The sequence below is a fragment of the Diachasma alloeum genome, unplaced genomic scaffold (assembly GCF_001412515.2).
Source record: "Diachasma alloeum isolate Michigan unplaced genomic scaffold, Dall2.0 Dall_scaffold_00326, whole genome shotgun sequence".
NCBI classification, from domain to species: Eukaryota; Metazoa; Arthropoda; class Insecta; order Hymenoptera; family Braconidae; genus Diachasma; species Diachasma alloeum.
The window spans coordinates 524,558-541,489 of NW_021680465.1; the positions used below are offsets into that span (position 1 = coordinate 524,558).

Here is a 16,932-nt window from a genome sequence, read left to right on the forward strand (position 1 = left end):
CCCCCCCCACAATAATTATAACTATTACTGTGTAATTAAATGAATACCCGAATGGAGAATATGAAGATATGTTAAATTGTCCCTCTATATTTTTCTACTTTTTTTTGTAAAAGAAATCAGTTTGGACTGCCCGGGACTCGACCTCTGGACGTGTTCCTTTGTCCCGGGCATGCGTTGTCTAAATAAAAAATGAAATTGTTAAAAAATCTGACCCTTGCTCCAAGTGAAAATGAAAATTTTTTATTTCGACATTTCTGGTGCCTCCGAAGGTTTCATTGGCATAGGAGGGGCCAATAAATACGCAATCAACATTCACTTGGCGAAAAAATTCGATTTTGGCGAAAGTCGACTTTCCTCCGCGAAAAACGGAAAATCTGACCCTTTGAAAATCTGAAAAAAAAAACTTTTTCAGTTTTCACTTTTTCCACATACTTTTGAGAGTTTTGAATAGCCCGTCGCTTAAATAGATGGAATCAACGTTCACCCGGCTAAAAAATTCGATTTTGGTGAAAGTCGACTTTCCCCCTGGAAAAATCCAAGATCTGACACTTTGACCCTCGTGACCCTTTGGCCGACCATCCCCCTGAAAAAATCCAAGATCTGACACTTGGGCCCCCGGGGAAAATTTTTTTTTTTCAGTTTTCATTTTTTCCACATACTTTTGAGAGTTCTGAATAGCTCGTCACTTAAATAGTTGGAATCAACGTTCACCCGGCTAAAAAATTGAGTTCTGAATAGCTCGTCACTTAAATAGTTGGAATCAACGCTCACCCGGCTAAAAAATTTGATTTTGGCGAAAGTCAACTTTCCCCCTGGAAAAACGGAAAATCTGACCCTTTGAAAATCTGAAAAAAAAAACTTTTTCAGTTTTCACTTTTTCCACATACTTTTGAGAGTTCTGAATAGCCCGTCACTTAAATAGTTGGAATCAACGGTCACCCGGTTAAAAAATTCGATTTTGGGCGAAAGTTGACTTTCCCCCTGGAAAAATCCAAGATCTGACACTTTGGCTCCGGGTGAAAAAAAATTTTTTTATTTCGACATATATGGCGCTACTGAGGGTTTCATTGGCATAATAGGGGCCAATAAATACGGAATCAACATTCACTTGGCGAAAAAATTCGATTTTGGCGAAAGTCGACTTCCCCCCGGGAAAAATCCAAGATCTGACACTGAGTAAATATTCTGCTATTTTCAAGTAACATTGCAAATGAAATTCTTTTTAATTTTCAATTTTCAACTGACGATTACTCCGCAATATTCCGACTTTTACATTTGATTTCTGTAGATAAACGATTTTGGCCCTGAAGAGGAGTGCATTCAGCACTCGAAACATTGTCAATTAAATAAAAACAAAAAATTTTGAAAATATTACTGCTTTTTATGACCGCAAAATTGGCGCTTGGAAGGTGTTTTCAATTGGACCAAAAATTTCACCCAGTCCGATTGTTCCAGGGAAGCCTGCGCACCCCAGACTCCATGCGCTACCTCCTGTACACCCACTGGGCGAGCCTGCGAAGATTCCTCCACTACCAGCCCCTGGACTACATAAAAGAGTACTTCGGCGTGAAAATCGGCCTCTACTTCGCCTGGTTGGGTTTCTACACGCACATGCTTGTGCCAGCGAGTCTGATGGGGCTACTCTCCTTCGCCTACGGCTGCATCAGCCTGTCGTCAAACCAACCCAGCGAGGACATCTGCCACGGCAACACCTCCATCGACATGTGTCCCCTCTGTGACAAAATATGCGGCTACTGGGACCTGCGTGAGACGTGTTTCCACGGTAGACTGACGTATCTCTTCGACAATCCCTCGACAGTTTTCTTCGCAATCTTCATGTCCCTCTGGGCGACCCTCTTCCTCGAGCTGTGGAAGAAGTACTCGGCGGAGATCACCCACAGGTGGGATCTGACGGGTCTCGACGCCCAGGAGGAGCATCCGAGGCCCCAATACCTCGCGCGGCTCTCCCACGTGAAGAAAAAATCCGTGAATGTGATAACGAATACAGTGGAACCGACTGTTCCCTTCTGGAGCATGAGACTGCCAGCAACAATTCTATCATTCTCCGTTGTTCTACTGCTGATAGCTGTCGCCATGGCGGCTGTAATCGGCGTCATTCTGTACAGAATGTCCATTTTAACGACACTGAGTGTCTACGGGCAATCAGCGATAACGAGTAATGCCATTCTCTTCACCACTGCCACCGCTGCCTGTCTCAATCTCTGCTGCATTGTTCTCTTCAATTGGCTGTACGTCTGGCTGGCAGAGTACCTCACCGAAATGGAGCTCTTGAGGACCCAGACTGAGTTCGACGACAGTTTAACGCTCAAGATTTATCTGCTTCAGTTCGTCAATTATTACGCTTCGATATTCTACATCGCGTTTTTCAAGGGGAAATTTGCGGGACATCCCAGCACTTATAACAGATTATTCAGGTGTTTATGATTTGTTTCATTTAATGGAGTGGTGAAGCGGGGACGTTAAGAAAACCATTGGATACCCATTTTTTATTTCAAAGAAGGCAGGGATTTTTATTTGTTTGTAATTGATCGATTTTTCATTATTTATTTGAAATAAGAAATACGTTCCAGCCATGTGCGGTCATCACAGCGATTCTAAATAAATTATCCCAAGTTTTACACAAAAGAAAACTTCTTCCACATTGAATTCTCCATTTTTTTCATTTTTTAAAATTATTATTCAACAATTCTGTGAGGTCGGTTGTAATAATTTTAATGAATGAAATACGTCTCCAACAATGAAAAAATTTCATGCGAATTGAAGAAAATGTTCGAACTCTTTCTAGAAGAAAGTTTGCTCATTTCAGTAATGAAATTTAATTTTTGTCTTTCAACTCCTCGCTCCACAGCAATAAATAATTGTTATTCCTGATTCACCAGTAATAATATGTCTTCCTGCAGATACAGACAAGAGGAATGTGGCCCTGGTGGCTGTCTAACCGAGCTGTGCATCCAACTGAGTATCATAATGATCGGAAAACAGGCGATGAATTCCTTCCTGGAGATGATGTTTCCCCTTTTCTACAAGTGGCTGAACACTTGGAAGGTTCACGTCAAGCCTGATGACTCCCTCAAACAAGAGAGAAGCTTTCGGAAGTTTCCTCCATGGGTGAGGGATTACAAACTAGTGGAGTGGGGTCCCAGGAGTTTATTTCCAGAGTATCTCGAGATGGTCCTGCAGTATGGTTTCGTCACGATATTCGTGGCTGCCTTTCCCCTGGCCCCTTTCTTCGCTCTGTTGAATAATGTCTTCGAGATGCGGCTGGACGCCAAGAAACTCCTGACCATGTACAGAAGACCCGTTGGACAGAGGGTCAGGGACATTGGCATCTGGTACAGAATATTGGACTCTGTCGCAAAACTGTCGGTCATCACCAATGGGTTCATCATCGCATTCACTTCTAACTTCATTCCGAAGATTGTTTATCAGATGAGTGTCTCGGAGAATGGGTCTTTGGATGGATTCCTGGAGTACTCGCTGTCCAAGTTCAATACTTCGGATTTTGAGGAGGGGGTGAGACCGCAGGATGTGGGAGGGAGGGTCGTGGAGGTCTGCAGGTATCCGGACTTCAGGGGAGGACCTGGGGAGGATGGGGAGTACGAGGTCACCAGCATGTACTGGAGGATCTTGGCCGCGAGGCTGGCGTTCGTCGTTGTGTTTGAGGTGAAATTTACGGATATATTTACCGGAATTTTCATCATTCATATCAATTTTTGTGGAATAATTGAATGGAAATTTAACGTTTCCACTGATTTTACGATAAAATTCTGAATTTTCATTGACCAAATTTCTTAAAACTCCGTGAAATTCCAGTAAAACAATAATGTGATAAAAATTTCCAAGAAGTGTACAGAAATTTCAGCCAAAAACTGTTAATACTGTGACGGAAAACTTCGAAGAACTTTTTCTGTAGCTTAGAACATTGTCAATTTAAAAAATGTATTTTTTCTTTAACTGTGGATTTATTCAATACTGAACATTTTTATTCAAAACTGGTGGAATTTCCTCTTGCAATGGCTCATGATCGAGATGATTGTACCCGAACTTTCAATTAAGAAACATGAAATTAATTAAAATTCAGTCTCACTCTTTTAATCTTTTCCTTTTCGTCTTTGATTTCAGAATACTGTTGCTTTAGTGATGATTCTAGTCCGTTGGTGCATCCCAGACATGAGCCCAGAGCTTCGTGATAGAGTAAGACGTGAGGCATACATCACAAATGAAATAATAATCCAACGAGAGGCTCTCAGGGCCTGTGAAAGGGGAGTTGACGAGCCTGAAGCTGTTCAAAGACGTACTTATATTAACGAAAATGCTGACAGATTGAATCGAGTGTTGAGAGACTCACTGTCAATGTCTGATTTCGATCTGGAGGTGCATGGGAGTCCAGCTACCCCCGAAGCACCTCCACGAACTGGTCCAGCTGCACTTTAATCTTTATTCATCCATTTGTTTTATTTTCAATGTTCAACATTTATTTCAAAATTTAATCCGGCCTATTAACTCTTATAATTAAGTTTCTTCTCCTGATCGATTCTTCATTCTGAAATTCGTGCAATTTTAATGGAATTTTTCTGTTATTCATGTCTCGTGTGAATGATATTTCAATATCCAGTGATATTTAACGATAATTATGTTCAGAGCTTTGAAAGCTCGTTAGTCAAGAAAATTGATATTTTATGATATTCAAAGTACTTATTCGCACAAAGATTTATATATTATACACAAACCGTAAATAGTTATTGGTGATAATACATATACAAACGAATTTGAAACTCTACCTCTGGAAAAGGATCTGAATATATTTTTAATGTATGGCGATTTATATTTTATTGAAGAATAAAGACTTATTTATGGGTATCTTCATGTTTTAAAAAAATTTATCTACCCCCATCACACAATCATTCATTTTAGTTTCATCAAAATAAATAGAAATTCAATTCACATTTTTGTTCTTGTAAAACATCTTCAAATTAGAGTGCGAGAAAGAGCGGAGGAGAGCATAAGAGAGGGCCAGAGCAAATGAGAGAGAGAAAGAGAGAGAACTCAGAATATAAAGATCAAAATCCAAGGATCAAAATTTCTTCGGACATAAAATGTATTCACCTCTTCCCCATGAGTCCCCTTGCAAATGAAAGGCGGTTCACGGGGTTTTACATATTTTTTGGGGGGAAAAAAATAGGAACCGAGGGCTACAATCTCTCCAGAACGACTTTATAATTTTCATTCACTTCAACATGTACCTCGACGATTAGAACAATTGGCTGGAAATCAAAACACCGCGTGTTGCGTGCACACATGATTTTTCTTCCTTTTCTAACCTCAATTGAAATTTAGGTACCGTATATTTCAACAGTACAGAACAGTGCGCCGGTCGTATTCTCGCTCGTTTGTTCTGTCCTCGTAGTTCTGTTTTATAAATTACTCCAATCGGCACATCTTCATCGACAAAATCAGAAATAATAAAAAAAGGAAAATACCAATAACTCCCCAAATGGGCAGGAATTTCTGAGCATTGGAATAGCAAATTGCTCCATTAGGATAAAATTCATCGTGACTGGATAATGGGAACTGTTCATGCCAAGGTAGACTTCGAGTTTAACCTCTCCCTGTTCATTTAATTCAATCATTTTAATTCCTGAGAATTCAGGGATAATAACGTAATAGCTAATAATATTCGATGGGTTCACCAGACTGATGATTCAGGTTTACAGTGACCGGAGTTCTGGGGCTATTTTCATTCATGAAATCAGCTGTTATGTGGGACGATAAAATCTATAAATATAAATATAAATAATAAATGCAAACCCAGTGTTCCGTTAACACAATTTTCATGACTTGTCACAATTTTTTTTGCTCAGTGAAAAATTCATCACTTTTTTTTGTTTTCATTTATTTCAGGAGCCTAGTGGATCGAAAAACTATGGAGACTTCGCCTCAGACCCTTTCTCGTCAAATTCTTCATATGAAAAAAGCTGGGTAATTTATATTCCTAAGATAGTTATCTGAGATTATCAAACTGTGTTTGGATTTAGCAAAAAACTGTGCGAAGATCAAAGTCATTTTTTTATTGGGGCTGCATATGTTGCAACAATGTCTAAGATGTTATGAAATACTACTAGAGATATTGTATCAGCGTAGATGACTTCAAATCATTTGATTCAATCTCGTCTAGATATTTTCATTAATTAGAAACTCGGTATCAGTTTCTAAAAATTATTGAATAGAAAAGAGATGGATTGATTAATATTCTAAAACCCATCACTCAACACCTTCAATTGGATTTTTCCATTTGAAATTATCTCAATATTTCAGTAAAGTTATTTAAACTACTGTTCATAACAATTTTTTCATGAATTATTCTTTCTAATTTCATCAAGTAGTTTTCATTTACTAGAAATTCATTCTCATTCATGATAATAACCAGAACCACTTCAAAAGACATTAATCAATCGATAATTAATAATTGAAATGATAGTATAAATAAAGCTAAAATAGGTTAATTCATGGTTAATTAATTTATTCACTTTGGAAGAGATAATTAATTCAAAACGAATGCCTCAAAACCTAGAACCTCACTTTCCCTTTGGAATTGTCTCAATGTTTCACCCTTAAATCAAATAATTTCAGAATCCAGACGTTCCTTCCCCTCAACCCCCTGAGCAACCCTACGCGATAGACCTCCACCAACGTGCGAGAGTCGACAAAGTCCACATCGACGGCCTAAAACGCACGAAAGACGACATAGTGAAAGCCCAAGTGAATGAGCTCTTCAAAGCAAAGGACTTCTACGACGTAATCGAGAATGTGCAACGAGTGAAGTCCAAGCTGGAGACCCTGGGCTGTTTCAACAGCATCGGGGTGTCCATCGACACGAGCAAGGGTCCCGATGCCACCCCCGAGGGGGTAGAGGTCACCTTCAACGTCAAGGAGATGAAAAGATTGAGTGGAGGGGTCAGCACAATGGTTGGAAATAACGAGGGATCACTTCTCATTCAGGCGAAAGCCCCGAATATTCTTGGTAGGGGTGAGAAACTGCAGATGGAGTATTCTTATGGCACCAAGAGTACCAGTAATGTCAACATATCGGCTGTTAAGCCATTTGTTGATGATTGGCTGCACAAAGTGTAAGCAAATTACGAAAATTTATTTAATTTGTGAAATTTCATCTAATTTATTTAATTTTAATTCATTTGATTTTCTTTTCAATTTGAAACAAAAATAGAAAGTTTACTTTTGGAGGAGGATTAATGAAATAATGTAAAAATTGCAATTTTTGAAAATTACGAGCATTCTTTATAAATAATTCATAAAGACTCAATTTCCCACCATAAAAATCATTCGTTTGGAATCGCAACAAATTTATTCAGTCAGAATTTCACCAGAAATCGAGTTCATGGGTAAAAAATAGTATTTCCGAACGTTTAAGCAATTTCAATTATTTACTTATAAACAACGAGTGTTTAAAAAAATAATGATTCCGTGCAAAATGGAATTTGAGTAACGCTGCAAAAAAATGCTTCCTCATATAACTTGCTACCAGACCCTCAATAATAATGGATTAATTATGTTATCCAGATTAACCGCGAGTGTATATACAACAGCGACAGATGTGCCCTGGTCCGGCTACAAAGAGAAAGACCACGGGTTTCTTCTGGATCTGGGCATAACCCCTGGCCTCCTAAAACACAATTTCCAGTATGAAGCCTCGTACAGAGACATAATCGCTGCAAAATCAGCCTCATTTCACGTTCGCGAACAGTGTGGACCGAGTTTAAAGTCAGCATTGAGACACATCTGTTCGATTGATAAAAGGGATGACAAAGTATTTCCGACCAGTGGATCACTGGTGCAGTTCACCACTGAATTAGCTGGACTAGGTGGAGACATTGGCTTCATGAAATATGGGTTCACATTGCAGAGCAATTATACACCTTTTGATTTCATTGTGAGTTCATTAATGTCATAACAAATTTAAAGAATTCCATTTCAATTAAATTAATGAATCGTTAAAAAAGTTATTTATAGCTTTGGCTATTTGTTCTCATCATGATTTTATGAATCTCATAACAATAACTTCACATAATTCCATCAAGACTCACTCACTCAATAAAAAAATGACTTTAAAATTATGTGGAAGTTATCTACGAGAAACGAAATGAAATTGTTGGAATTTTTTAGAGCTTTCAACTCGGTGCACAAGCTGGATTCCTCCGTGGAATCAGCAACGACATGCAGATCAACATAGCCGACAATTTTTTCCTCGGGGGTCCCATGAACGTTCGTGGCTTTGCCATGAGAGGCTGTGGCCCCAGGAACGAGGGTAACGCCATAGGTGGCAACACATTCTGGGCCCTTGCCCTTCACCTCTACACACCACTGCCATTCAGGCCGGGGAAGAATAGCTTTGGCGAGTTGTTCAGATTACATGGGTTTATCAATGGTGGAAACTTGGGGAATATCAATCTTCAAAAAGGTAAAGACACAAACTAAAGCCCCCAATTAATGTTAATTTTTGTTTTTACGCTGATGAATTCAGTTGGAGATTAAGAATTCATCAATTAATTGATTAGAAACGTTTCATCCTTTCCAATTTAATTAAAGTCGTTGGGACTCCCTGCGATATCACCAGTAAAAAAAATATTCTCAATCCAACAATTCATTTTCTATATTTGAGAAGTTCATTTAATAATTTTTCAGTGAAAAATGATGAATTAAACTCTTCAAACACGGAAATAGATTTTTTTCTCTCTCGAGAGGGAGAATTAATTGAGGAATAATTAATCAACGATTTTTTATCTAGTAAATGATTATCTCATTTTCCCCAGATGGTGATTACTCTCAAAACATGAGACTCTTCACAGACAACGTGCGATGGTCAACGGGTGCAGGAATAGCTATGAGAATAGGGGGGATAGCCCGAATCGAGTTGAACCTAGTGTACCCATTATCACTGACCCGACTCGACGTTTTCCAGCAGTATCAATTCGGCATTGGGCTCCAATACTTATGAACTCCCCTCGTTACCAGATAGTGCTTGTACATTTGACATATTTTATTCCGATGAGAAAGATATCAGAAAAATACAAAACACCATTTAATCTCAGGACACCATCGGGTTGTTATCATCACATGTTTAGAAGAATTATTTTGAATAAAAAGAGAAAGATCAAATCAACAAGTGGTGTGATTATTGCGTCAGTTTAACGACGAGATGACTCAATTTTCCTGCAAGCTCATTTTATCATCATTCTCTCCCGGAAACTAATTTTTTCTCACGAGAATTTCACTATCTTTTTAGTTTTGAAGATATTTAGAAAAAAATCAAGATGAAACGATGCTAATTTTTTTTCACACTCTAATTTTTGCTGCATATCTCTGAAATGAAGAGACATAGCGGAATTTTCATGAGGACTTTTTTTGTAGAGTAGAATTGGAGCTACAAAAAAGGTTCATATGAAAATTTTGCTATCTCCTCTCGTTTCAGAGATATTCACCAAAAACTCACACTGCAATAATTGAAATTCACAAAAGATTGCGAAAAAAATGATTTCATCGTAATCTCCAGTCACTCAAGATTGTTAGAATGCAGTCTAAGTTCTTCTATACAATTGTAAAGCTCTTCCTTCGTCCCTCAACACAAAACCAGACGAATCCAACGTTCGAGCTGTCATTCACCGAGAAACAAATGCAGCACCAAGGCAATCAACAACATACATCATAGAATCATGACTCACATTCGCTTCTCAGAATGATTTTCCCCATCTCCGCTACATTTTTCCATTTCAGAAATTCCCCTGGCCCATTGCGTCACCCCAAAAGAGCCCAAAAATCCTCTCGCAGCCAAAAAATCGTCAAAAATGATGGAAAAATATCGTTTCGTCATGCGAAAAATCCGCGAAAAAATCCCACCTTTCGCGTATATTCTCGAGAATTCTCCCCCAATCATTCGAAATTGCGCCGTTTACTCACCGACTGCTCGTAGCGCCATTGTCCCGCCACACAAAACCCAAGAGCAAGAGCATTTGCGCACATTACATTCACTAAGTTGAAAATGGCCGCTTAAGACTTATCGTTATCGTTCGTGTAATAAAAAAAATGTGCCTTTTTAAAATGGAATCAATCGAAATTACTGTCAACAACAATCTGGAAGAATTCATTGAAAATAATTCATTTATCTCGCAGATCAACAGTAAAAAACGCAAAGATTTTGAGTGTTTTAGACCTTGGAACGACGCACAGTGCAGTGATCACGTTCATAGAGTTTGTCCTTGCTGTAAGTATGTCTTTGTACTCACTCGTGCAATCAAATTACAAGTCATATGGCTGTGAACATCGGGAAACCCCAAATGTTCCCTGAATACCGCCCAAAGAGCAACCAAAACAGGTTTCAATGCTCTAATTTCGTCACTCGATGTATTTTCATCCCTTCGTGAACTAAAAATACATTTTATAACCTGAAAATACATCGAAATAATCCCACTTTCACTGTCATTAATTATATCCCAACATTGAGTGTTTGCGTCAGCCTCAAAGAGGTCATGATGCGCCTCATTATCGCGGATTCCCGCTGTTATCTACGCGTGAAATGTTTTTTTTTCAGGTTTATTAAGGATGTGGGGGGTTTGGTCTCGGGCGAATGACTGACATCTGGACATTTTCGGGGGTTTTGAGTACCGGAAGTGTCAGATTCAATAACCGAAATTGATAAATGCAACGGATTGCAAAATTATTTACGAAATTTCGTCAACAAACGGTTCATTTTATTTTTAAAATTTTTTTAAACGTTTTTATTTTAGTGCTTTTATAACGATATCTGAATGCAATTGGGGGATTTTTTTTTGTTGAAGCTTCATCTTTAGATGAAGTGGTGGGCCGGCCCCTCCATTTTTAGTTTGTCGTATTTTTAGAAGGGAATTTTTTAACATAATAAAGAGAATTCAAGGCCGAACTATGAGTTTTGGAAAAGAATTTTTTTTTTAAATAATCGGGTATTTCTCGCTGGAGGGTTGGTTTGGTTTCAGAAAAAATGTCGAAGAACTTATTTTTTGTAGCAAAAGGTATTTTTTAGAAGTCTATCTATTGATATTTTGTCGTAGAACAATTCGTCATGGAGATACTTTGAGAATTAATGATTGGAAGAATTGAAAATCCTACTGAATCATCAAATTTCCAGTTCTCACTCTTAATTTTGGCTTTTAATTCGTATTTTTGGGAAGAAAAAATTTCTTTAAAAAATGTCTCGATGTGGACTCGTTATTAAAATGATTGAGAAATTAATGATGAAAAAATAGACTTTTTATTGCAACTTCATTTTCCTGTTACCTAACTGAAAGTGCTATTTTAATTTAGTATAATCCATATATTTAAAGATATCCAAGTACTTTGGCTATTTTTCTCCTGAAATCCTAATATGAATAATTTACCACCTTAAATTATTTATTTATAAACAACAAATGTTAAAGAAAATAATTCTGTGCAAAATGTAATTTGAATGACGTTGAATATTCATTCTTTTTTTCAAATTTTTCTTACGCATTCTAATTACCAAATTTGATGATGGAAAATGGTTGAGTCCATAGTGTAGTCTATTCTAAATTTGAAAAAACACTTGGAATATTTTTCATTTCGTTCACGCTATCGCATTTTACAACTAACGATTCCCCCCAAATAAGCTGTTCCCCATTAAAAATCCCTGAATCATCAGCTAACAATGGCCCTCTCAATTCCAGTGACTCAGAGAAGAGGGACTGGTGGACTGTTGATGCACCCTAACGTCTGTTGATCCGCCCCATGGAGATAACACCCAGACGTTCACTCTCCCTAAACCTAGAAATTACAAACAAGAATTTCGGCATTTCCCCCCCAATCAGAGAGATGTGGACAGCCCAGAGTATGAAGACCATGGAGACACCCCCGTCCGGCTACAGAATGAGTCACTCCCTGAGTATGGACGACGCCCGTGTGAACCCCACCCTCCAGAAGAAGGACAACACAATACTCAGAAGTATGATCGGTATATTCGGCTCCCTAGGAAGTATGGTATCAAAAATTCCGAGCTTCATGTCCTCGATAAACAATCCACTGTCAGTAACAGTTGTCTCCAACGAGGGTATCATCTCCCCGGAGTACATTCTGAAGAATCTGACCACAAGTGGTGATCACGAGGCACCAGAGCCCCTAAAACTCTTCGACGAAATTCAAGAGAGCTCCCCCTACAACTCAAAATCAAACATCGCCGAGATCTTGGCTGAAAGAGTTGGGGGAAAGGGCTTTCTGGACGTGAATAATCTCGCCAAGAGTTGGATCGAGGGCCTCCAAGACGCCCAGGAATCAATAAACTCCTTCAACGAGTCCAACGACCTGAACCTGGCAATTCAGGAGAGCCTCAAAATAAAGAGTCAGAATAATTACCTTCAGGACACGACCCCAGAAATAATCGATGAATTAGAAACAAATTCAGATACGAAACGAAATAAAATTGAGGAAGAGCTCGCGAGGATGGAGGAGGGGAAAAGCCTCAAAACGAAGAGTCAGAATAATTACCTGGAGGCCACAACCCCAGAAACAATCGATAAATTAGATATAAATTCAGACATGAAGCGAACTAAAATTGAGGAAGAGCTCGTGAGAATGGAGGAGGAGAAAACAGAAGCGAAGATTGACGATAAAAATTGTGGGATGGAAGGGAGTGCTGGTGTGTCGTTCTCAGCAGTAGACGACACCCTCGACAGGATGGACTGTGGAATACCTTCGAAGAGGCCTCACCTCCAGAAAACTCGACGAAAACCCAATACAATAGCCAGAAGCAGGGGCAAAGCCAGGGGCAAATATCAGTTGAGAAAGTCTGGGGTGAGTCAGTCGAAGCACAGAAAGGAGAGGACCAAGCAGAATCTTTATTCGAACATTCAGGATGACTTGAGTGCGTGGGAGGAGATGGAGGATGACTCCTCGGAGGAAGTCCATTGTCGCATACCGATTGTCGATGGGGAGTGCAGAGATGCTGATGCATATCACATACCGGAGTATCCCATGTTCATTGAGACGTTCGTCCTTGGGGAGTCGGGGAGGACCCAGAGGGGGAGGAAGGTCAGGGGTCCCGACAGGGGAAAGCTGTCGTACAGGGTGAGGTTCCGACCCGACTGCAAGGAGGACGTCTTATCACCGATTACTCATGACTTCAGACAGAGATTGCTCTCGGAGAGCTCCATTGACTCAGAGGACAGTTGCTGCATTGTCTTTGAGGATGAGTCAGAGTATCAGTCAGAGGACGGTTGTGGTAGTGAGGAGTACGATTTTGGGGACAGCAGCGATGAGGATGAGGAGAAAGAGGAGGAGGAGAGGGCTGAGCAAAAGGTGGGATGCAACACATAATTTAGAATTCAACATTCTATGCACTGAAAATTATCAATTTGAGATCGATTAAACCTTCAAAATTTTCGGTGAACTATGAAATTTTATTTTTCCCCTAAATCGAATTCAGTTTCACTCTCCTGAAAATTACTAGTTAACAGTCCATGAAATTTCAATATCTTTCCACCACTGTAAGAGAACTAGGAAAATCTTCATTCGGACTTTTTTTTTGCACAACAAAATCGAAGCTGCAAAAAGATCTGAATTATAATTAAACTAAAATTTCAACTTGATATTAATCTCTTAATCCCGAATTTATCTCGTTAACAAACCACTTCAGAAGAAAATGTAAAGAAAAAAAAGCTCTCAACATTTCCTCTTAAATTCCCTCATTTAATAATAGAAGTGATTGAATATTCAATAAGAACCAGAAAATCAACTAGTTCCGTTGTTCTACCGCTTCACAACTGCATTAAATTATCGTTTACAAAATGTCTGAGTAAAAAAAGAACACTTCAAGTCCAGGAAATTTGTCACATGACATTCTCAAGGCTAAAAACGAGAATAAAAATTTTAACGACCTGAGGCCTTGGGGCATTTCTGTTTGTGTTGCTTTACACATTTCATGCTGTGATTTGTACACTTGAATAATTGTTATTCAAATATACTGATTGTAAACATTGACAGTAAACTCTGCGGAATTCGCATTATCTCCTCTGCTTCGATTGGAAAATTTATCCTTCGATTTTAGCGATAAAAAATGAAGAGACGAAGTTTCTCAATTTTTTGATCTTTCATCAACTTCGTGGAGTCACGCCTTATCGAGTGAAATTCTTCCGCTTACTTATCGTTATGATAATCATAAGTATTGCATAATCCATCTATACATCGCTTGTCTTAGCAACCCGAGCAACTGGCGAATGTTTGATGAATCAATCAATATAGAAGGCAGTATTTTCAAAGCAAAAAGGAAGTACAAAAGAATTCTCATGCTTCATCATTCCATATCCATTTACTCCCAGCGCTCGGAACGTCATTTGTTGTGCATTGAATGCGACAATCGCAAAAAAAACTCGGATCTGACTGAATAAAGAGAACGAAAATAGAATGTGATACGAGGATAAAACGAAGCGACAGAATTGTTGCTTTGTATTTGCACTCATTCACAAACAATTTTCGTTTCCCAGTTTGTTTATTATTTTACATTGATTGAATGTTGCAGCCATTTTATGGCTTTCATACGGTACAAGGAAAATCGTGAATGTTTATTGCTTTTGAAATTGCTTTAAAGGATTGTAAAGGGAAATTGAAAAAAGAATAAATTTATTTTACAGCTTTTGCTGAATTTTGTCATCTTTCTTGCAATGATTCTGAAGTGAAGTTGAACTTAAAAACATAGATTCCATGAGAATTCCTCTATTTACAATGGATTATGAGATATTTATGAAAAAAGTAGATTGGAATCAGCAGCGAAGTGATAAATTAATTCTTTCGAACATGAGTTTTTCAAAAAAATCTAAAAAACTAAAGATATAAAATTTTTTATGAAAATCATTTTCGTAGCTCTCAATGGGCTCAACAAAAAACTCTTGAACAAAAAATTTCTCATCTCAATTCCACAACACGCCTCAATTGCAAATAATTGTTGACTGATTTAGTTCCATGTTGCAACGAGTATTCCCCCCATTTCATCATCAATTTCACGTGACTCATGAATTCTCTGTGTTTACAGGTCCGCTTCAATCTCGAGCCAACGGTTCACACGATGATACAATGGAACTACGCGTATCGTGCAGCACGCAGAGGCCCCTGGGAGCAAATGGCCCGAGATCGGGACCGTTTCCGAGTCAGGATAAATTGTATTGGACGTGTGTTGGATCCCATCCTGACTGTTAAACACCGTGAATGCATTTGGCACGATCGTTTTTCCGTCGACGAGTCGATACAAAAATAGGGAAAATTAATGAAATTAAAAAAAAAAATAGAAGAATTAAAAATTTAAAGAGTGAAAATAAAGGAGAACGCTGCAACTAAAATCAATTTTTCATCATCATAGGAGAAGGATTTTAAAGACTACGTTTGTTATTATAATTTAAGGATATATTGTATTGGTCCGAGACACACGGGTGCAATATGGTGGAGGATTATAAATTATGGTCGATTAGTTTAATTTCGTGTACCACAATTTTCTTATTTAACCGATTTAACTATTCCATTCTCTGTTTATTGATTAGAAAAAAAATCTAAAATTGAGGTTTAATGATGGAAATCCATTCAGAAGGATCAATATTTGAATTAAATTTAATAACAAGCTGTTCAGTGTGATGATTCTCTTCGGATTTCTTCAATAAAACGTTCTCGACATGTAAATACAGGATAATTAATCGATGTAAAAGAGTTTTCATAGTTAATATATGCTTCACTTGAGTTAATTCGAAGAGACAGTTGTTCGCTTGTTGACTCCTTTGTTACCATGGTGATCACGAGAAAATAATTGATTTTAAAAATTTTCAAACCCAATTTTTTTGCTATTCAAAAAAAAAACTATTCTCTGGCAGAAGCAAGAGAATTGTTTCCAAAAAAATTGTTTTCATGAAAATTGTTGATATTTTCTAAAAAAATTCTATTACAATTTTCCTGTGCAATAAATGAAAAATTATTGGTGTTGAATATTTATTAAATGTCGTTATAATTCTCCAGCAAATTAATTTCATCAGATGGTCAAATTCTCCAGGCATTAACTCTTCTGTTAATAATTATAGTAGAATAACTAAATCGCATTATGAAGTACCTACACCATATTCATCTATCTGTATAAATATAAAGAGTAAATAAGTGAATCGTTCGCCTAGATAAGTGTAATATAAAGGAAAAAAAGTGTAAAATGGAAAAAGTAATTTATGCAGCTTTGTATATCCCATACTTTTTCATTTGTCTCTAACAATCCAAAATTATCTGCATAAATCAATATTATTTTAAAATCACTGTCCGAATAGTTAAGTGACAAAAGATTGTGTAATTACAGTTACCTGTGTTAATCAATAAAATTAATTATATTCGCAATGACTTCTGGGCTTGGCTTTGAGGGGAAAAAAAAATATTGCGTCGCTTCCTTCTGGTTTTCCCATAACTTGCGAGAACCAACGACCAATGGGTTTTAATTATACAAGAGTAACTGTGTCAAGGGTACATTACATGATCACCTAAGTACATGATAAACGAAGGTGCACCTCTATTTTTTTTTTCTTCGAGGTGAATTCAACAAATCATTCACGTGATTTTGTCAACATTCTTCGTGTTTTTATCCAACTGTTACGAGAGTGACAACTTGTTGTCTTTGTCTCTTTGGGATTGAGGAGGACTCGGTGGAGGGGAGATAATGACAATTGTCTGGATAACATCCTCCGCGGATCGGTCGTTTACCTTAACTAATTGGACATACGATGACGAAAGGAAGGAATGGGAGGGAATTTTATTGATTGTCATTTATTATTGATGACAATTTGTTTTCGATGTTATCTTGGAAGTGATGGAAGGTAATGAAGTTTTTATAAAGAG

The 16,932-nt window shown here is 37.9% G+C and overlaps 3 protein-coding genes across 5 annotated transcripts in view; all 3 read left to right on the forward strand.

Annotated features, from left to right (window-relative positions):
- The window catches only part of LOC107040253 (anoctamin-4), a 12,303-nt gene extending 7,428 nt beyond the window's left edge, over positions 1–4,875 (forward strand). For all 3 annotated transcript variants that reach the window (XM_015260261.1, XM_015260259.2, XM_015260260.2), the window contains 3 exons: positions 1,456–2,435; positions 2,922–3,684; positions 4,144–4,875. In XM_015260261.1, the coding sequence (XP_015115747.1) occupies positions 1,456–2,435; positions 2,922–3,684; positions 4,144–4,455 (2,055 nt within the window). In that variant the 3' untranslated portion in view covers positions 4,456–4,875. The remainder of the gene's footprint in view (positions 1–1,455; positions 2,436–2,921; positions 3,685–4,143) is intronic.
- A 276-nt stretch (positions 4,876–5,151) lies between these two features.
- On the forward strand, positions 5,152–9,199 carry LOC107040254 (sorting and assembly machinery component 50 homolog). The gene is made up of 6 exons (XM_015260262.2): positions 5,152–5,606; positions 5,923–6,000; positions 6,652–7,148; positions 7,600–7,969; positions 8,203–8,497; positions 8,850–9,199. Exons 1-6 carry the CDS (start codon positions 5,586–5,588, stop codon positions 9,032–9,034), a joined length of 1,446 nt encoding a protein of 481 aa, XP_015115748.1. The 5' UTR covers positions 5,152–5,585; the 3' UTR covers positions 9,035–9,199.
- An 842-nt stretch (positions 9,200–10,041) lies between these two features.
- Positions 10,042–16,440, forward strand: LOC107040293. Its single transcript, XM_015260321.1, has 3 exons — positions 10,042–10,297; positions 11,754–13,377; positions 15,107–16,440. Exons 2-3 carry the CDS (start codon positions 11,815–11,817, stop codon positions 15,326–15,328), a joined length of 1,785 nt encoding a protein of 594 aa, XP_015115807.1. The 5' UTR covers positions 10,042–10,297; positions 11,754–11,814; the 3' UTR covers positions 15,329–16,440.
- The last annotated feature ends 492 nt before the right edge of the window (positions 16,441–16,932 follow it).